This window comes from Coregonus lavaretus (assembly GCF_964263955.1).
Source record: "Coregonus lavaretus genome assembly, chromosome: 30".
Taxonomy (NCBI): Eukaryota; Metazoa; Chordata; class Actinopteri; order Salmoniformes; family Salmonidae; genus Coregonus; species Coregonus lavaretus.
In genome coordinates, this window is record NC_140017.1 from 22,803,767 (window position 1) to 22,825,572 (window position 21,806).

General features: G+C 43.0%; 3 protein-coding genes across 4 annotated transcripts in view; 1 reads left to right on the forward strand and 2 right to left on the reverse strand.

Annotated features, from left to right (window-relative positions):
* Positions 1–12,021, reverse strand: part of LOC311106116 (phosphoserine phosphatase-like) — a 25,619-nt gene extending 13,598 nt beyond the window's left edge. The window contains exon 1 of the mRNA XM_084148433.1: positions 12,001–12,021. The gene's annotated coding sequence lies outside the window, so the exon portion shown is untranslated. The remainder of the gene's footprint in view (positions 1–12,000) is intronic.
* The window catches only part of LOC311106112 (T-complex protein 1 subunit zeta-like), a 17,406-nt gene extending 3,958 nt beyond the window's left edge, over positions 1–13,448 (forward strand). The window contains exons 3-14 of the mRNA XM_084148427.1: positions 127–261; positions 535–708; positions 9,113–9,216; positions 9,331–9,441; positions 9,813–9,972; positions 10,309–10,391; positions 10,689–10,785; positions 11,089–11,236; positions 12,020–12,153; positions 12,612–12,714; positions 12,875–12,947; positions 13,057–13,448. Coding sequence (XP_084004553.1) covers positions 127–261; positions 535–708; positions 9,113–9,216; positions 9,331–9,441; positions 9,813–9,972; positions 10,309–10,391; positions 10,689–10,785; positions 11,089–11,236; positions 12,020–12,153; positions 12,612–12,714; positions 12,875–12,947; positions 13,057–13,129 — 1,395 coding nt within the window. The 3' untranslated portion in view covers positions 13,130–13,448. The remainder of the gene's footprint in view (positions 1–126; positions 262–534; positions 709–9,112; positions 9,217–9,330; positions 9,442–9,812; positions 9,973–10,308; positions 10,392–10,688; positions 10,786–11,088; positions 11,237–12,019; positions 12,154–12,611; positions 12,715–12,874; positions 12,948–13,056) is intronic.
* On the reverse strand, positions 12,078–20,507 carry LOC311106113 (phosphorylase b kinase gamma catalytic chain, skeletal muscle/heart isoform-like). Of its 2 annotated transcripts, XM_084148429.1 has the most exons (10): positions 20,294–20,507; positions 19,374–19,552; positions 18,706–18,760; positions 18,417–18,482; positions 17,970–18,133; positions 17,069–17,159; positions 16,047–16,200; positions 15,498–15,623; positions 14,944–15,206; positions 12,078–12,166 (listed from the first exon to the last, which is right to left on the reverse strand). In XM_084148429.1, coding segments are annotated over exons 1-10 (1,170 nt in total). In that variant the 5' UTR covers positions 20,365–20,507; the 3' UTR covers positions 12,078–12,165. The 2 variants fall into 2 exon arrangements, with proteins under 2 accessions (XP_084004555.1, XP_084004554.1); XM_084148428.1 differs by lacking the exon at positions 12,078–12,166 and having other exon boundaries at positions 13,533–15,206; positions 20,294–20,506.
* Positions 20,508–21,806: the final 1,299 nt, after the last annotated feature.

Consider the following 21,806-nt stretch of genomic DNA (forward strand, 5'->3'; position numbering starts at 1 on the left):
AGAGTTGCATTCTCCTCCACATGTGTTCAGCAGACCAGTACATTTAATCTAACAGCTGTAACCTTACTAAGTGTGAGAGATTGCTTTATATTCTTGCTTTGCCACTTATGTCTTGTCTTCAATCAGCAAATCCAGCATCCGACGGCATCCTTGATTGCCAAAGTGGCTACGGCACAGGATGACATCACAGGTGACGGTACAACATCCAATGTGCTCATCATTGGGGAGCTCCTGAAACAAGCAGACCTGTATGTGTCAGAGGTGAGATTTGTCTTGGCTTGGGGGAAGCCTCCAACATGTCATTGAAATACCATTTTCAACACTGGTAGTTTCCTTGTTAAAAGAATGGATTTTGATAAATAATTTCATTTTAGCAAGGTTGTGTGATGACTTAAAAGTATTTAATTGATAAATGTAGAATCAGTGCCACTAAAGCAGGTTGCAGAATCTGCATCCCAGTACCATTAGTTAACCCCCTATTCCTGTGTTTTTACCCAACCTGTTTTATGTGATATCCCCCCCCCCAAAAAAAAGGGTCTCCACCCACGGATAATAGCAGAAGGTTTTGAGGCAGCCAAGGATAAGGCTCTGGAGGTGCTGGAGGAGATGAAGGTGACCAGAGAGATGGACAGAGAGACCCTCATCCACGTGGCCCGCACTTCCCTCAGAACCAAGGTCCACGCCGAGCTGGCTGATCTCCTCACAGAGGTAGGAGTGTGTGTTTGACTGTTTGTTTTGAGTGGTGGGTTGGAGAGTTCTTGAATCTGGCTCACATTACTTTATTGGTCATCAAACAAGCACTTGTCCAGGTCTGTGTTCAAATGATTTGAAATCGTTCAAATACTTAGAGCAGGGATGGGAAACTCCAGTACTCGGGAGCCGGAGTGGTGTCACACTTTTTCCCCATCCCTAGAAAACACAACTGATTTTAAACGAATTGCATTCTAAACTGAATATCATGATTAGCTGATTTATTTGATTCAGGTGCTGTTGCACGGTATACCGGTACCACAGTAATACCACGGTACCAAAACGTCATGATACGTATGATACCAACATTTTAGAATACCATAGTACCGTTTCATATGATACTACTGACTTTTTCAGCCCTACCGATCTAAAGAACCTCCTGGCACCTGTTGATAAAATGTTGATAAAGGCAGTTTTGTTCATAAATTACGTTGAATTTAAGCAACAGTCACTAGTCTCTTGTATGCGTAGGTCCAATAATAGCCACTTCACTATCATGCGCATATCACGTGTGGTAGCTGTAAGCAGCCAGCCGCATCACCTACCAGCCCATCCCTCTCACCTGCTTCTCTCCGTTCACTCTTCACGCATGTCTATTCCTACGTCAGTTAAAAAAATATATAATTTAGCCGTGATGGCGAGCGGGGATGCAGACCTAGACCCTGATGAATCTTTTAGATTTTTAGATTTGTTACATTGGAGCAGCGCGCAAAGCGATTTTGATACATTGTATCATTTAATCGCCTGTTATAACCAAAAGCACAGACTAGTCTGAGACCAGTCTGCAGCCTCTGAGTGTCAGAGAGGGGAAATGGAGCACCGCTTCGCGACAGGCATGCTTGCCGCAAGAAAACGGCTTGGCTCTAACCTAAACGGGTAAAGAATTATGACCCAAATTACCAGAGATGCCTTTTTTTTTTCTATCGGGATTTGCACAAATTTTATATCATTTCACAAACCATGTCGCGGGCCATTTTAAACTAATCCCGGGTCGCTAATTATTGGTTTGAAAACAAACAACGTTGTTCAGTCATGTTACCTAGCTAGCTAACATCCTGGTAACTTGACAGTAGGTTTAGGCAAATTTGATTGGCACAGGAAGAAAGGAAAAGGGCCTGCTACTCATCATGTGCTTCAAAGGTGTGATCCATATAGGCCAAATGTAAGCCTAAACTATATAAAAAATAAATGTATTTTTGGTGCTCCTTAAATTCTGTTTGGTGCCTAACATGCTGACCACACCGCTCGCATTGCGTGCACGAGCGTTGCAAAATAAATGTACACATGCATGTTATTCAATCATTTCATCTAAACTGCTCGCGCACGTCAACGAGCGTCTGCTTAGTCAGGCGCTAAAATAGAACTTGGTTCTATTTTTGACGTGCTGCAAGTCCCGCCTCTTCCATCTCTTCATTGTCTTTTAAGAGCATATACCGACGTGGGTGATTGAAAGATTAACTGAGGTCCACACTCCAGTCCAGTTGGTGGTGGTAGGTTGCCAACCAACATATAAAGTCCACAGAAGACTACTGCTGAAGGAGGACAGATTACTAAAAACGATTCGTTTCCCCTTTTATCTGTGGATTAAATGTCAGAGTAGAGAACACACGATTTTGTGTGACTCAAAATGGGTCAAAATTCTACAAAGATCCAGAAAAAAAGGACCTATTGCATTTCAGGTAAAATAACAACAATGTTTATATCCCAGGACAAATTACCTAGCAACAGCTAGCTAAATATCTAAATCAAATCCAATTTTATTTGTCACATGCACTGAATACAACAGGTGTAAACCTTACCGTGAAATGCTTACTTACAAGCTCTTAACCAATAATGAAGTTTTAAGAAAAATATTTACTAAATAAACTAAAGTAAAAAAAAAATAAGAGCAACAATAAAATAACAATACAGGTGGTACCAGTACCGAGTCATTGTGCTGGGGTACAGGTTAATCGAGGTAATTGAGGTAATATGTACATGTAGGTTGGGGTAAAGTGACTATGCATAGATCATTAACAGCGAGTAGCAGCAGCGTAAAAAAAAGGGGGGGAGTCAATGCACATTTTCCGGGTAGCCATTTGATTAGCTGTTTAGCAGTCTTATGGCTTGGGGGTAGAAGCTGTTAAGAAGCCTTTTGGACCTAGACTTGGCACTCCAGTACCGCTTGCCATGCGGTAGCAGAGAGAACTGAGTACTCCCGAGTGGCGCAGTGGTCTAAGGCACTGCATCGCAGTGCTAAACTGTGCCACTAGAGATCCTGGTTCGAATCCAGGCTCTGTCGTAGCCGGCCGCGACCGGGAGACCCATGGGGCGGCGCGCACAATTGGCCCAGCGTCGTCCAGGGTAGGGGAGGGATTTGGCCGGCAGGGGATGTAGCTCAGTTGGTAGAGCATGGCGTTTGCAACGCCAGGGTTGTGGGTTCGATAAAATAATGTATGCACTAACTGTAAGTCGCTCTGGATAAGAGCGTCTGCTAAATGACTAAAATGTAAATGTAAATGTAACTGTCTATGACTAGGGTGGCTGGAGTCTTAGGCAATTTTTAGGACCTTCCTCTGACACCGCCTGGTATAGAGGTCCTGGATGGCAGGAAGCTTGGCCCCAGTGATGTACTGGGCCGTACGCACTACCCTCTATAGCGCCTTGTGGTCGGGGACCGAGTAGTTGCCATACCAGTTGGTGATGCAACCAGTCAGGATGCTCTCGATGGTGCAGCTGTATAACTTTTTGAGGATCTGAGGACCCAGGCCAAATCTCTTCAGTCTCCTCATGACTGTCTTGGTGGGTTTAGACCATGATAGTTCGTTGGTGATGTGGACATCAAGGAACTTGAAGCAATCAACCTGCTCCACTACAGCCCCGTCGATGAGAATGGACCCTCCTTTTCCTGTAGTCCATGGTCATCTCCTTTGTCTTGATCACGTTGAGGGAGAGGTTGTTGTCCTGGCATCACACTTCCAGGTCTCTGACCTCCTCCCTATAGGCTGTCTCATTGTTGTCGGTGATCAGGCCTACCACCACTGTTGTCGGCAAACTTAAATATGGTGTTGGAGTCGTGCTTGGCCACGCAGTCATGGGTGAACAGGGAGTACAGGAGGGGACTAAGCATGCTCCCCTGAGGGGCCCCTGTGTTGAAGATTAGCGTGGCAGATGTGTTGTTGCATACCCTTACCACCTGGGGGTGGCCCACCAGGAAGTCCAGGATCCAGTTGCAGAGGGAGGTGTTTAGTCCCAGGGTCCTTAGCTTAGTGATGAGCTTTGTGAGCATTATGGTGTTGAACGCTGAGCTGTAGTCAATGAACAGCATTCTCACGTAGGTGTTCATTTTGTCCAGGTGGGAAAGGACAGTGTTGAGTGCAATAGAGATTGTGTCATCTGTGGATCTGTTGGGGCGGTATGCAAATTGGAGTGGGTCTAGGGTTTCTGGGATGATGGTGTTGATGTGAGCCATGACCAGCCTTTCAAAGCACTTCATGGCTTCTGATGTGAGTGCTATGGGTCGGTAGTCATTTAAGCAGGTTATCTTGGTGTTCTTGGGCACAGGGACTATAGTGGTCTGTGTTACGGATACAGGTATCCTGTGTCTTTTTGTGTTTTTCTTCTCCTTCTGCCCTAATCACAGGTGTCCTTTATGTTCCTGATTGGTGGTCGATTGACATTCGTTTGTCTGCTGATTGCTGAGGTGGACCAATCAGTGGACATTCCTCTGCATTGCACCACCTGTTTCTGGTTTTTCAATCACACATTGTTTAAAAGCCGGTCAGTTGTGTTTGTAGAGAGAGACTATTTTCCGTATGTGAGTATGGATACTGTGGTGTCCTGTGTTTTGTGTACTCACTCATTTGCTGGTTACTCTGTTTGGTAACTTTGTTGTGTGTTGCTGGGAAAAGGGGAATTTAAGCAAGTTGCCCTTGGGCATACATTACCCGTAGGAAGAAAACGGTCTAAAAACACTAGTTAGACCTGAGCGGACCACCCACTGTAATTTTTGTATGATTAGCAGTAGCTTAGCGGTTCTTGAGGCAGGCAAGATCAGTTTAGTTTTTTTTTACACTATTGTTTCATTTCTTGGGTCCTGCTCAGCCCTTTTTCCCAAACCTTTACCGTGTGTTCAAAAATAAAAAATTTATGTTTGACGGTAGTTTATGGTTGTCGTGTAGTTTTTGTTCTCACTGTTCCATGTCACGATTCTAATTTGCATGATTTATGTTACGGGTCTCTTGTCCATCCACCCTAGACGTTTAAAGCCACGGGGTTCGTAACAGTCTGCTTGAAACATGTAGGTATTACAGACTCGGTCAGGGAGAGGTTGAAAATGTTAGTGAAGACACTTGCCAGTTGGTCAGCACATGCTCAGAGTACACGTCCTGGTAATCCGTCTGGCCTTGTGAATGTTGACCTGTTTAAAGGTCTTGCTCACATCGGCTACAGCGAGCGTGATCACACAGTTGTCCTAAACAGCTGGTGCTCTCATGCATGCTTCAGTGTTGCTTGCCTCGAAGCGCGCATAGAAGTCATTTAGCTCGTCTGGTAGGCTTGTCACTGGGCAGCTTGCGGCTGGGCTTCCCTTTGTAGTCCGTAATAGTTTGCAAGCCCTGTCACATCCGACGAGGGTCGGAGCCGGTGTAGTAGGATTCAATATTAGTCATGTATTTACGCTTTGCCTGTTTGATGGCTCGTCTGAGGGCATAGCGGGATTTCTTATAAGCGCCCGGGTTAGTGCCGCTCCTTGAAAGCGGCAGCTCTACCCTTTAGCTCAATGTGGATTTTGCCTGTAATCCATGACTTCTGGTTGGGGTATGTACAGTTAGTCGGATGTTTACATACACCTTAGCCAAATACATTTAAACTCAGTTTTTCACAATTCCTGACATTTAATCCTAGTACAAATTCCCTGTCTTAGGTCAGTTAGGATCACCACTTTATTTTAAGAATGTGAAATGTCAGAATAATAGTAGAGAAAATGATTTATTTCAGCTTTTATTTCTTTCATGACATTCCCAGTGGGTCAGAAGTTTACATGCACTCAATTATCATTTGGTAGCATTGCCTTTAAATTGTTTAACTTGGGTCAAACGTTTTGGGTAGGCTTCCACAAGCTTCCCACATTTTGGCCTATTCCTCCTGACAGAGCTGGTATAACTGAGTCAGGTTTGTAGGCCTCCTTGCTCGCACACGCTTTTTCAGTTCTGCCCACAAATGTTCTATAGGATTGAGGGCTTTGTGATGGCCACTCCAATACCTTGACTTTGTTGTCCTTAAGCCATTTTGCCAAAACTTTGGAAGTATGCTTGGTGTCAATGTCCAGTTAGAAGACCCATTTGCGACCAAGCTTTAACTTCCTGACTGATGTTGCTTCAATATATCCACATAATTTTCCTTCCTCATGATGCCATCTATTTTGTGAAGTGCACCAGTCCCTCCTGCAGCAAAGCACCCCCACAGCATGATGCTGCCACCCCCGTGCTTCACGGTTGGGATGGTGTTCTTCGGCTTGCAAGCACCCCCATTTTCCTCCAAACATAACAATGGTCATTATGGCCAAACAGTTCTATTTTTGTTTCATCAGACCAGAGGACATTTCTCCAAAAAGTACGATCTTTGTCCCCATGTGCAGTTGCAAACCGTAGTCTGGCTTTTTTATGGCGGTTTTGAGGCAGTGGCTTCTTCCTTGCCGAGCGGTCTTTCAGGTTGTGTCGATATAGGACTTGTTTTACTGTGGATATAGATACTTTTGTACCGGTTTCCTCCAGCATCTTCACAAGGTCCTTTGCTGTTGGTCTGGGATTGATTTGCAGTTTTTGCACCAAAGTACGTTCATCTCTAGGAGACAACGCGTCTCCTTCCTGAGCGGTATGACGGCTGCGTGGTCCCATGGTGTTTATACTTGCGTACTATTGTTTGTACAGATGAATGTGGTACCATCAGGTGTTTGGAAATTGCTCCCAAGGATGAACCAGACTTGTGGAGGTCTACAAAGTTTTTTCTGAAGTCTTGGCTGATTTCTTTTGATTTTTCCATGATGTCAAGCAAAGAGGCACTGAGTTCGATGGTAGGCCTACAAATACATCCACAGGTACACCTCCAATTGACTCAAATGATGTCAATTAGCCTATCAGAAGCTTCTAAAGCCATGACATCATTTTCTGGAATTTTCCAAGCTGTTTAAAGGCACAGTCAACTTAGTGTATGTAAACCTCTGACCCACTGGGATTGTGATACAGTGAATTATAAGTGAAATAATCTGTCTAAACAATTGTTGAAAAAATTACTTGTGTCATGCACAAAGTAGATGTCCTAACCGACTTGCCAAAACTATAGTTTGTTAACAATACATTTGTGGAGTGGTTGAAAAACGAGTTTTAATGACTCCAACCTAAGTGCATGTAAACTTCCGACTTCAACTGTACGTACGGTCACTGTGGGGACAACGTCATCGATGCACTTATTGATGAAGCCGGTGACTGATGTGGTATACTCTTCAATGCCATTGGATGAGTCCCGGAACATATTCCAGTCTGTGCTAGCAAAACAGTCCTGTGTCTTTAGCATCTGCGTCATCTGACCACTTCCGCATTAAGCGAGTCACTGGTACTTCCTGCTTTAGTTTTTGCTTGTAAGCAGGAGGATATAATTATGGTCAGATTTGCCAAATGGAGGGCGAGGGAGAGCTTTGTACGCGTCTGTGTGTGGAGTAAAGGTGGACTAGAGATTTATTTTTATTTTATTATTTTTTTGCACATTTAACATGCTGGCAGAAATGAGGTAAAACGGAATTAAGTTTCCCTGCGTTAAAGTCTCCGGCCACTAGGAGTGCCACATGGATGAGCATTTTCTTGTTTGCTTATGGCTTTATACAGCTCGTTGAGTGCGGTCTTAGTTCCACCATCGGTTTGTGGTGGTAAATAGACAGCTACGAAAAATATAGATAAACTCTCTTGGTAAATAGTGTGGTCTACAGCTTATCATGAGATACTCTACCTCAGGTGAGCAAAACCTCAAGACTTCCTTAATATTTGATTTCGCGCACCAGCTGTTATTGACAAATAGACAGACCGCCACCCCTTGTCTTACCGGAGGCAGCTGTTCTGTCTTGCCGATGCACGGAAAAACCAGCCAACTGTATGTCGTCGTTCAGCCACGACTCGGTGAAACATTAGATATTACAGTTTTTAATGTCCCGTTGGTAGAATAGTCTTCAACTGAGCTCATCCAGTTTATTCTCCAATGATTGCATTTTGGCCAATAGGACGGATGGTAGATGTGGGTTACCCACTCGCCGACGAATTCTCACAAGGCATCCAGACCTGCGTCCCATGTATCGACGTCTTCTCTTCATGTGAATGACAGGGATTTGGGCCTGGTCGGGTATCTCGAGTAAATCCTTCGCATCCGACTCGTTAAAGAAAAAATCTTCATCCAGTTCGAGGTGAGTAATCGCTGTTCTGATATCCAGAAGCTCTTTTCGGTCATATGAGACCGTGGCAGAAACATTATGTACAAAATAAGTTACAAACAATGCGAAAAAACACACTAAATAAGCTAGCTAAATATCCATTAATGTTTCATGTGTTTCGGCCTGTCCCCAAATTTAATATAGTTGGTTCAGAGTTCGTTTTGATATTTCTGCGTGTCTGGATCGCGTCTGCTCTGGATGTACAAAATCAACATGCGCGCGATGGCGCTCGCGGACGCGCGCACGTGCCCGGTCTAGACAGCATGTAACATTTTAAAAGTTGGGAGCAGTGTGTGTTTGTGAGAGAGTGGTGTATGTTTGAGAGAGTGTGTGTGTGTGTGTGTTAACTGAAGAGTAAAGAAGGTTTCATGCCGTGTTTTCCCCTTACTGACACAATGACATGCATATCATTATGCATGTATATCACAGGAGGTTGGTGGCACCTTTTTATTAGGGGAGGACGGGCTCGTGGTAATGGCTGGAGCGCATTTAGTGGAATGGTATCAAACACATGGTTTCTATGTATGTGATGCCTTTCCATTTGCTCCATTCCAGCCATTATTATGAGCCATCCTCCCTTCAGTAGCCTCCACTGATGTATATTCCTCCCTCCCATTCCTCCAGCCAAATCACAGGTAGGCCTTTGCAAATATGAGCAAATCAGCCATTTTATACAGTATTCTATTATACACTGAACAATGTGAGGTTAAATTCATTTTCAGTGACAGGTCTTTGGAGAAAGTTTCAAAAACGTGAACAAGCGTCCGGGGTGAACAGGATGCTAGGCCACTGATTTGTTTCCCTCTGTGGACAAGATGAATCAAGCAATACTATACGTGCTGTACTCTGATTGTATGATAAGTACATCTAATAACTTCACCCCCTCACTTTGTGGATATTTTGCAGGCTGTGGTGGATGCTGTACTGGCTATCCACAGACCCAACGAGCCTATTGACCTGTTCATGGTGGAGATCATGGAGATGAAGCATAAGACTGACAGCGACACACAGTGAGTGTACATCATCACTTCTCTCTCATACACACACACACTCACCTGACAGTCACTGACACGGAGTACATTCGAATTGTGTCCAACGTTGTGACCTTTGTGTCCCCGCCCTAGGCTGATAAGAGGCCTGGTGTTGGACCACGGTGCCCGTCATCCCGACATGAAGAAACGGGTGGAGGACGCCTTCGTGCTCACTTGCAACGCCTCTTTGGAATATGAGAAAACGTCAGTATAACGTTAGCGCAGCTAGCTTTGCCTTTTACTAGCTGGAATATATTTGTAGGCATGGACAACATTCTGTGTTACTCTGTCAGGAGTAGATGCATTCAGATACCATGCAAAAGCATCCTTTCACTTCTTCTTAACTAAGGTGAGTGCTGTCCTGTGCCTCACCTACTCCATGGGAAATAATACAATACAAGTACGGCAGTTGAGTTAATTTCAGAGATGAGGCAAAGGTCTTTTTAAGCAGGAATGAGTTTTGGAAATTGGAAAGTCACTATTATAGGATGTAACTACTACAGTAAAGGGGCTTTGTGAAAAAGAGCATGAATTTTGAAACTGTCAGTTCGCATAAACCCCTGCTTTACTTTCAGCGAGGTGAACTCTGGCTTCTTCTACAAGAGTGCTGGCGAGAGGGAGAAGCTGGTGGCTGCTGAGAGGAAGTTCATTGAGGAGCGCGTGAAGAAGATCATCGAGCTCAAGAACGCAGTGTGTGCTGATAACAACAAGGGCTTTGTGGTCCTCAACCAGAAGGTATGACTAGGAAGTTGCCTTTTTCGCCAGTGAATACATTATTTTGGAAATGTGAACTGTGATCTATCATCAATCTTTCAAAGGAAATTCTTTGAAGATTCATGCAATACTAACTTATTAAGGAGAAGTGTCTGACGGTACAGTGAACACCCTTGTGTGCTTTCTTTGTAGCTCCCTTGGATTTTACTCTGTGCTACAGTAAAGTGTGGTGTGTAACCTCTGCATTGGCATGTATTCAGCAGACCAGTACATTGAGTGTTGCACCATATTAAAGTTGTATTGATTTGAATTATATTTTGGATATTTAATGAACCCAACTGTATTTTCCTCTTACAGGGAATTGACCCATATTCCCTGGATGCTCTGGCCAAAGAGGGCATTGTAGCTCTGCGTAGGACCAAGAGGAGGAACATGGAAAGGTAAAACAATATATAGCCTACCTCCATCTTTGTTTGTTTACAAGCTTGAACAGTGCATTTTGCTGAGGTACACTTCTTAGGCTTGGAAGAATGATGTGTTACTCTTGTCAGTAGTAAAATCAGTCAGACACCATGCAAAAGCATATTTTCACTGCTACTTTACTAAATGTGAGTGCTGTCCTGTGCCTCACCAATCAGTGGAGGAGTGAATACAATGTAGCGTGTCTGTGTAACTACTTTTTATTTGTTTACTTTGTCTTGCTGACCTGTCTTCCCCCCCCCCCCCCCCCCCCGCAGACTCACCCTGGCCTGTGGAGGTATTGCCATGAACTCTTTTGAAGACCTCACTCCAGAATGCCTGGGCCAGGCTGGTTTGGTCTATGAACACACACTGGTGAGTTAACATGTTGGTTCTTTACCTCATGACCAGGACAAGCAGTCATAAATGGCCTATACCAGTCTGTTTCCCAAACAGTTAGTACAGAATTCCTCCTGTTGTGTGTGGAATCACTGGCCACATTCACCCACTGAGTAAGGATACAAAAGGGGCCTATCAGCTTGCCTTGTTCCTTCTTTCCAATACTATGAAAAATCTATGATTTTAATAAAAATGTGTAAGATATCATGGTCAAAGATGTAATGTTGTGGTTTATCATGAAGTTAAATATGTAATGTAGGGGTTTCTCCCCCCATACAGGGTGAGGAGAAGTACACATTCGTAGAGAAGTGTGGTAACCCCCGGTCAGTGACCCTGCTGGTGAAGGGACCCAACAAACACACCCTGACCCAGATCAAAGACGCTGTCAGGGACGGGCTCAGGGCCGTCAAGAACGCCATCGAGGACGGTACGTAGCGCCGCAATGGAAGTTCAACCCCTGTTCATCTGGCACTCCAGGCAGGATTAATCAGAAACTATTTGAATCCAGCTCTGTTAGGCTTTACCATCAGATCATAGTGAGTGGGGGAGTTTTTGTTTTTATCAAGATGGGGCTAATTCTGTAAAGCCTAACAGAGCTTTGTAGGCATGGACGAATTCTGTGTGACTCTGTCAGTAGTAGATGCAGTCAGACACCATGCAAAAGCATCCTTTCACTTCTTCTTTACTAAGTGTGAGTGCTGTCCTGTGCCTCATCTACTCAATGGAGGAGTGAATACAACTTGAGAGCTTGGGACTATGGTTCTATCTGCATTTGTCTTTTTATTTTATTGCCATAGCCTTGTTCTGTTCAATGTTCTCTACTTATGTATATACTTTAAATACCCCAATTCATGTGGTTAAGTTAATAAGAATGCAAGATAGGAATTGCTGACACCATTCAAACCAATGAGGGTTTGGAACTTTAAAGCCAATTCTCTCCGAATGACATTTTTGCAGATAGAACCTTCTAGTCCCAAGATCTCAAAGTAGCTAGTTTTCGTGCATACACAAACTCTTCAGGAACGGCCCACTGTAAAGTCTTCCCCATAGAATGTTGAGTAGTCTGTGGTCAGATAGCATCCAATCACATCTTCAAACTCCTCTTAGCCTCAAATCACTTCATTTTGTTTGTCAATGTGTGCCTGACTGAGCTCTTCAGTACTGCTTATCAGCTGTTGTTCAGAGACTGACCCCAGTGTTGACTTTGCAGGCTGCGTGGTGTCAGGGGCTGGGGCCTTTGAGGTGGCTGTGCATGATGCTCTGATAAAGCACAAACCCTCAGTGAAGGGCCGGGCTCAGCTGGGTGTGCAGGCTTTCGCTGATGCCCTCCTCATCATCCCTAAGGTATGTAAGGAGTCTGAAAACAAAGGTTTTAAGTTATTTCTTATTTTTGTCAATGCCTTCCATGCTTTGGCATTCTATTGATATAACATCTATGTAACTCTGACAATGAAGGATATCTAGCTTTTAGTTTAAGGGATACTTCGGGATTTTGCCAATGAGACCCTTTATCTACTTCCAAGAGTCGGATGAACTCGTGGATACCATTTTTATGTCTGCGTGCAGTTTGAAGAAAGTTGCTAGCTAGCGCAATTGCTAACTAGCGCTAGCAAGCATTGGATTGCAAAACTACCTCTTAACTTCCTTCATACTGAACAAAGAAACATAAAAATGGCATCCACAAGTTCATCTGGCTCTGGGGAAGTAGATAAATGGCTTAATTGACAAAATCCCGAAGTATCCCTTTAAGAAAAGTATTGCTGTCTACTGCTAGCTGATTGTGTTTGTTTCTTTCTCTCCAGGTCCTTGCCCAGAACTCTGGGTATGATCCAATGGAGACCCTGGTCAAACTCCAGACTGAGTACAAAGAGAGTGGTCAGCTGGTTGGTGTCGACCTGAGCTCTGGTATGGAACTTAACGTTTTTTCTTAAAAGCTCAAACTGAGGCTATATGGATTTATTTATTTCACATCCAATTGCATGATACATCATACCCATTTCCTATGTCAAAACAAAAAAATCTGTTATTAAAATTAACTTTACTAATTAATTATTTTTTATTTTAGGTGAACCAATGGTCGCTTCGGAAGCTGGGGTTTGGGATAACTACAGTGTTAAGAAACAACTCCTTCACTCATGGTAAGAAGAACACCCTTTTAAAATCTCATATCAGTACGACCCTTTAGATTTAAGATTCAATGACCCTTTGGATTAAACTGTTGTTGGTTTGTTTGTTTTCTGTCCACAGCACGGTAATAGCCAGCAACATCCTGTTGGTAGATGAGATCATGAGAGCAGGCATGTCATCCCTGAAGGGCTAAGGTCAGAACCGATGACCAAGATGAGATCTTGTGGATGACTACCACTTCAGATATTAGTTATTAGAGCAGCCTCGTAGAATAACTAGGGGAATAAATGAACCCGTATTAGGTTCTCATCCTAGGTGGTGAATGGAGAATAATGCTCTTGTTCCCCTGCTTGTTGATATGTCCCTTCTGTCATATTATACATGGCCACTCCATTTCATCCCACAAATGAGTTCATTTCTCTCCCACAAATGTTTTTTTTTTTTTTTTGCTATGGATCATACCAAGAATGTATAAACCTCACTCTTAGTATGTAATAAACCTGTAGCTTGGCTCTGTGATGTTGAGTTTGCAGCTCATTATAATCAGTCTATTGAGTCTTGTGAGTTATACATTTGCACCATTTAGGATACATCAATCAGGTTCTGATTTTTTTATAAATAAAATTCATCAAAACGTTAGCATACAATTTTAAAGTGTTCTCACACTCACCCTTAAACAGTTTACAGTACATGACCAATTACAGTATAACCCACATAATGTATGTCAAAATAGTACATGCCAGTTAAAGTATGCAGGGTTCATTGCACATACTGAGCGAAGGGGAGAAAATCACTAGCTACATAGTACTAAGAAGCTTCACAAGCTTTGCAGGCAGAGTAATGCATAGTCTTTTACATAGCACTGTATGCATATGGAATTTATGTGCTGAGTTTGAGGCTCATTATATGGTTGAAATGACCTTTTTAACCATAACGTAACACACTTCACATCTAGGAATAATTCAGTAGGGTGCAATATTTCAGAACACAGAAATCTATATAATAGAATGGACACCGTTCTCTATCATACTGGAACAGAATAGAAAGCCTGATGTATGCTCTATATTTCCATCTCTGAACTTTCTGAGACCTGCAATACTGTATAAGCCAGGGGTATTCAACTCTTACCCTACGAGGTCTGGAGCCTGCTGGTTTTCTGTTCTATCTTATAATTAATTGCACACACGGTGTCCCAGGTCTAAATCAGTCCCTGATTAGAGGGTAACAATTTAAAAATGCAGTGGCACTGGCTTTAAGGTCCAGAGTTGAGTTTGAAGGGTATAAGCCCTAGAAAAACTATTGTTGTAACAGATATTTCACTGTGGATGTCGTCTAGCTATTTGTTCCGTACTAAACACAGCAGACCAATATTCCTCAGTGCAGGTCTTGGAGGGATAGTTCTAGGATATTTCCCACTTCTTCATTATAATCAATCCATAGTTTAAAACAGTGGTTCTCAAACCTCTCTTCAGGGACCCCCAGACGTTTCACAATTTTGTTGTAGCTCTAAACGAGCTCACCTGATTCACCTATATAAGGGCTTGATGATTAGTGACGAGTTGAATCATGTGTGCTAGCTCTGGAATAGATCAAATATAGGGAATGGCTTAGGGTCCCCGAGGAGAGGTTTGAAAGACATACAAGTCAAGCGACAAATGGCTGCAATCCATTGGCATGGATTTTCACCCCCAACCCCCTTCATTTTTGATACAAAGAACAAGCTATATCTCATGCTACATCTCTAAAGTGTCCCACCCAAAGTTGTTTTTGTTATTGCATCACGCCCATGCTCCAATCAGCCCAATTAAGACAGAGTGAAATCCTGAGCCCAGCCCAATTCTGTCCTTTCTCCCGATGTGTGCAGCCGTACACTCCTCCAAACACATTTAAAACCATTGGATTTAAAAAGGATAGAGAATTGGGACAGATGGCATGCTTAGGTAGTGTCCCACCTCCCTCCTCTTAGGACCTGGACTGAGAAACAAACAGCAGCATCATCATCATTACCAGGAGTGCATGGAGGAGTCCTCGGGCTCTGCCGCTATGGACAGCAGGATGGCCTTGGGAGTGTTCTCGAACAGGGCGGCTCTGTTCTGGGTCTGGCCCTTCTTGACCCAGTGGCCGTATATCTTGAAGGCACAGGCGTCGATCAGCTTGCGGATGGGTTTGATGGCGTACGGATCGCTCTTGATCACCTCCTTGGTGATAGGCTTGGCGCGGCGGTAGTTACAGTAGATGCGCATCACGGCCAGCACTGTCATGCAGACGACCTGGAGACATGGGGTTGAGGGAAAGAATGTGTTGGTTCAATGTACATCAGTAGACTGCCTGTTATGATTTATTTGACCTATGAATCAGCTATTACGGTGTCATATATTGTTCAGTCACTGATCCCACACAGTTATGTTATCTACTGCCATCGATTCCAGTCAGTTCTGATATTGACATTCAGAAAACTCATTTTCCATGAGGATTTCTGAATTCATGAACATAAATCCCCAACCGTGGTGACATCACATGGCCCTCACATGAGAATATTTGTATAGTGCTGCTGCTCTTACCTTGAACCTCCTCTTGGGGGTGAAGTGTCGTACTTCAGCCACCACATACTGCTGGAAGAAGGGGTGGTTCAGGCAGTCTTGGGCTGTGTAACGCTGAACTGGGTTTACCACCAACATCCTGGAGATCTGAAAACAGGGAGACATAAGGCAACATTAAAAGGGCAATCAAGGATCCCCCCCCCTGTTTTGGTAAACAGCTGAAGGATGGGGCTATAGAAATGTAGGCACTCTCAAATTAGGGGGAGGAGGTAGCCTCGAGGTTAGAGGGGCGGGTTTGAACCCCCGAGCTGCCAGTGAGGAAATCTGCAGGGACTGAGGCGGCAGCCTTGTGCTCCAGGGGCGCTGCTCGGCAGCAGTCCCTGCGCTGCTCCCAGGCTGTGATGTGTGTGTCAGATTGGGTACTGTGACAGCAAAAAATAAAGAGGATCCATGCAAATGGACCAATAAAGTGTATTCATTGACAGAGCTATGGATCCAGCTGACTATCCATGAGGTCAGAAGTATAGTTTTAACCATGTTTTGAAGCTACAGTGTTCATTCCAAACCCACTAGGTCTTTGATAGTGTCGGAGCGGTCGTCCCATTCAGGAGAGGAGAAGTCGTAGTTCCCAGCTAGGATCATACGAAGCATCATCATCTGTTTTCTGTGCCAGAAGGGAGGGGATCCAGCCAGCAGGGTGTATAAGATCACCCCTGAACTCCATCTGGAATCACAATAAATCATCATCAGGATTATAGTGACACTTTCTTTTTCTCTGACTTTTTTTCACCATAGAATATACAGGTAACTGCCAAAATTATGGAAACATGAGAAAATGAGGGCTACAAAGTATATTGAAAGCAGGGGCTTCCACACAGGTGTGGTTTCTGAGTTAATTAAGCAATTAACATCTCATCATGCCTAGGGTCATGTATAAAAATGCTGTCCAGGACATTTTGGCTACCCATAGGATGACAATGCACCCATTCACAGGGCATGAGTGGTCACTGGATGGTTTGATTAGCATAAGAACGATGTAAACCATATGCCATGGCCGTCTCAGTCACCAGATCTCAACCCAAACCAACATTTATGGGAGATTCTGGAGCAGCACCTGAGACAACGTTTTCCACCACCATCAACAAAACACCAAATGATGGAATTTCTCGTGGAAGAATAATGTTGCATCCCTCCAATAGAGTTCCAGACACTTGTAGAATCTATGCCAAGGTGCATTGAAGCTGTTCTGGCTCATGGTGGCCCAACGCCCTATTAAGACACTTTATGTTGGTGTTTCCTTTATTTTGGCAGTCACCTGTAGGTACCATGTAAAAACTAGGTACCATGTATTATTAAACTAAATAAATACTATGGAACAAGCTTAACTAAATGGATACTTTTAGAAAGAAATGTTGCACTTAAAAGCTGATTAGCGATAATATTTCCATTATATATAATTTGTATTAAAATAAATTAAGGGCTGGAGCAGTGGGAGGACAGAGAAGCTTTATGTACAGTATTTAACCAAGATCTGGTATCCAGTGGGTAGATGGAAAGGTGAATGGGTAGTTGTATGTAATCTGAGTACTCACATGTCGACTGCAGTCCCGTATCCCCTATGGTTGGGGTCCATGGAGCACTCGATGATCTCAGGAGCCAGGTATCCAGGGGTCCCACACACTTCTGGCATAGAAAACAGATAGGGGGGGGTCATTGCTAGGTGAATATTAGTAATAATGTATATTCTTATAATTCTGAGTACAATAAATGTATATGAAAACATACAATACATACTGTACAGTAAAAACACATTCATTTAGCATCAGTCTCAAGCTGATACAGGAAACACATCATAGTCTGTTACAGTAATTGACTGTTCTTTCATGTATATTATTCAACCTGAACCTATATAGTATTTGTTGACAAACGTATAAGTGTGGGATTGTATTTTTCCACAAACAAATGACTGCAGTTCCTAGTCCTGAAGTTCTGTGCATGCTGAGAAGTCACAGTGTCGCCCTTTGAAAGGTCATCACACACTCCTAATGATTGGGGAGCAGCAAATAGCTCAACAAGTGTCCTGTTGCATCTTAACCTTTGCTTGAGCTAACAACAGGGATAGGACGGAAGGGGAGGGGGTTGTGGAAGAGGACCTAGGGGCGTTGACTAGCTAGAAAGGGTTCCTCTGCGTAGCACTGACAGCTAGTGTTCAGACTTAGTGCCACAACGTTCAAAACATGAGGCTTCCTTCCACTGACTGAGCCGCCAGTATGTAGCTTTCATTCTCTTCCGCTATAATGCTCCATTCTATGTGGTATGCCAGTATGGACATTGGAACAGAGCCAGCCATATTGGAAATGGGAGATTCAGATGAGTTTCTACAATGATTTCACTGCTCACTCAGTCAGAATGAGATTGTGTGGTACAGTAACTAACTAGATTTGCTTTGCTAGTCGTAGACCCCACATCTTTCGATAGAAACTACTAACTAACCGTTGAGTGTCTGTCCGGGCTCAATCTGCAGGGAGAAGCCGAAGTCAGTGAGCTTGATGTCCATGTTGTCGTCCAGCAGGATATTCTCAGGCTTCAGGTCTCTGTGGATGATGTTCTGGTCGTGGAGGAACTTAACCACCTCCAGCAGGGCACGCATGATCTTCCTACAGGGAAATAGGGAAATGTTGTCCCTTCTGATCTAAATCTCTCACACTCCCTAAACATGCAAGACTCTTCTATTTAGGGCCAATGTAACTAGCCTCAAATCACTCAAAATCTAAAGCACTCGCACAGCAAATCTCTAATGTCCCTCAAATGTCTTAATGAACCCTTCAACCCCAAACTGTCTTGTCCAGATATACATTTTGGAGGGGAGAGGATTTGGATCAAACCCAAATGTACGCCAATAAGATAGTGAATGAATGTGTGTGAGTTAGAGTTTCTGACCTGGTCTCCTTCTCACTCAGCGTTACTTTTTCTGTGAGGTAGTCAAACAGCTCTCCTCTCTTCATCCTGGGAGAGAGACAGATGAAATTGTTATGCATACATCCTGAGGGCCAGCAAATGTACTCTGTATAATCACTGTAAAAATAATCAGTGCATTAAAAATGTCACTCTTCCTTGTATCTTGATTTGATAGTGTTTTTTAAATGTTAAATAAAGATTTTTATGATTACTTTTTAGGAAATTGACAGATTGCATGATTGTATGCTGGAGAGTCTGTCTGGATACTTACAGGTCAAACACCAGGAAGAAGAAGGCTTTGGACTCATAGCAGTCCTTCAGCTGGACTGTGGAGAGATAATAGACCTGTTATGAGGCATGTCTATAACCAAAAGAACAATTAGCCCAATTCTGTTATTTATTTCACTAATTGGTCTTTCGACCAATCAGATCAGCTCTGAAAAAGATATGAGGTGAAAAGATCTGATGTGATTGGTCATAAGACCAATTAGTGGGAAAAAAGATCTGAATTGGGCTGCCTGTGTAAACACAGCCATAGAGTTACAGAAATGTTATATTATCAATTTGACCTTTTCTAGCAAAACAAGTGATGTGCAGTCAATATGGTTATGGAGCAGTAAAGGAGAGCAAAGGCTAAATTTGTCCAACCCTCTATGATGCATAGACATAATCGAGTAGCCTTTGAACAAAGTTATTGTTAAACAACTTCAGAAATCTAGAGATCCATGTCAATGTGCCCCACACTCCACATTAGACAAGATGTGTAAATAATGTTTTTATAGAGCCCATTTTCTGAACCCAGATTAAGCCTACTCCAGTTATAGGCTAGATGGATGTGTGTGTTTCTTCCTCAAGCTTTTTCAAGTAGTTTTGTTGTTATATACCTTCAGTTCCATTAAAGGGACAATAATGTATGTATTATGGTGTTATTTTTCTTACTGATGTTGTCCATTCCATAGACTTTCTTGAGAATATCAATCTCCTTCACTGTGGCCTCTTTGATCTCCTCGATCTCTGCAGCCGAGATCTTGTCAGAAGGAGTGACGTCGATGATCTTGACCGCATAGTCCTGTTGGGTTTGTTTATGAATACAACGTCGCACGACGCTACTCACCCCCCTGAGGCACAAGGACAGAAAAACAAATGTCAACAAATAGCGTCTTATCTAAAGGTAGTAAGTTACATCACACACATTTTGTTTTTTATTTTATTTGTCAAACTGAATACTTAAGTGGAACTTCTCTTATTAGATGTGTTCCAGAACGAAGAAACAATGGCAATGTGCCCCACCAGGGATTTGAACTGACAACCCACTCATCACCACTCTATTCACTTTATAGAATGTAATCTCGGACACCCAGAACTAAAATCTTGTGTAATTGTGTCAGATTCTCACGATTAAGTTCTGGGGAAGCATAGTGGTACTATAATTAGAGGGGAAACGTGTTATAAAATGTACTAACGAGACTAGCGAAGTTTCCATCTCTCTAAATGGAAACCCTCAGCCAGTTTCGGGCCAGTTTATGGGCAAAATGTACCCTCCCCTTCCAAAATTCAAAAAATGTGAAATCGTGATTTGTCCAAATGATAAATGACAAAAAATCAAATTCCACAGTCTGTCGAAAGATGCTACTACCATTTATGTTATGTGCATCTGTCCACAAGAGATGATATAGGTTGTAATACAAACCTAAGTAAACCAATACAGGACACAATGTGTATCTAATTCAGAACATTTACTAGAGCTAAAATCTCACAAGTCTGAGACTGATTGTCTATCCCTGTCAGATAAAGATATTTAAATATTTGAAGCACAGCTTTATATATTAAGGCAGCCTCAAAAACATGTTCATCCTTACCATTTTCTTTTTGAGAACCCTCTGCACTTTGAATGTAGGCCTATACTCCATATAATGACATAAAGCTGCATTAGGCCACAAAAGCAAGTACATTCCCTCAGTATGTTGAAATGCAGGCGTTCTCTTCAAAAGCCTGTTGTCTCTCTACGGGTGCAGGAAACTGATACGATAATACAAGTGATGTGTGTGTTATGCCATACTATACAGTGCGCTGTTGTTTGTGTGACATGTCACAGAGCCCACCGGCCCAATAAGAACAGTGGTATAGTGCGTCACCGGAGTAATGGCTGACTTATTCACACACACCCCTGGTTAGGACTTTTCCATTTGGACAACAGCTAAGTCCACTTCAAAACAACACTCTCCAGGCACATAGAGTGCACATACAATAGCTAGGTTGGGGTACTGTACATACTATAATACATTATCTCGTGGTGGGATCTTGATTTGAGGTTTATCATCAAGGTTTTATTTAAGGCAAATGGGTAACTTGTGCTGACAAGGGTAGAATGGCTCGGTTAGTTGGAGTCTGATGCTGGCAACATCAGGGTTGGGGTAGGTTTTATTCCCATGTGGCACACATACTGAATATGTTTTTTTATGTACAAAAAACGACGATGAATTGTCTCCTGTTTGATCTGTCCTGTCTTTGTTAAAGTTCTGTGAGACACGTCAGAAACAATGGCAAAAGAACACACATTCTTTATCACACAAGTGACTCCCTGACCTGCATGTGTGAATCTGAGTGGGATGACATAATGACACAATACTAGCTGACCAATCACTGGTAGTGTTCAGTGCCAAAACCTTGGTCCTAAAACACACTCAAATGAACGCTGCCTGGTTCAACAATGCGTAGTTTAGTTACATAATGGCAGACCTCTCTTGACTAACAAACAGCACACAGTGACACAAAGGATGTCCCTGATGACAGGGTTTACTAGTGAGTTCACAGAACCCCAACTCCCTTCCATAAACAGTCTAGACTGAAGTGAGGTTGGTGTGTGTTTAGAGTTGGACATCTCATTGAATTGGTTATTTTGTTTAGAGTCTCATTTCTGTGGAAATGATTTCTGTTCTAGTCTGGTCCCAGATCATTTTGGGTTGTATAGCCAACTCATATGGTCATTGTGATGCATTGCCAAACATTGTTGAGTTGACATGCGAGTATGTTACGGGTATACAGCACAAACAGATCTGGGGCCACTCTATGCAGTGAATGAATAGAAAATGGGTTTATGTTATTTTTACCTCATGCGAGGTTCATGTCAACAATCCCATATGCCATACAAATGATACCATACCTTCCCAGGATCTCCTTGGGGTCATATTTGCCATAGAACTCCTGAGCTCCCACCCAATCCGGGATCTCGTCCTCTTTGGTCATGTTGGGGTGACTGGTTTTCTAAGGCAACTAGACTACTGTACTGCTGCTGCTGACAACAAGCTGAAGAATAAAAAAAACACAGCAGGTAATATACAGGGCAAACTCACTTTCTCATTGAACTGAGCT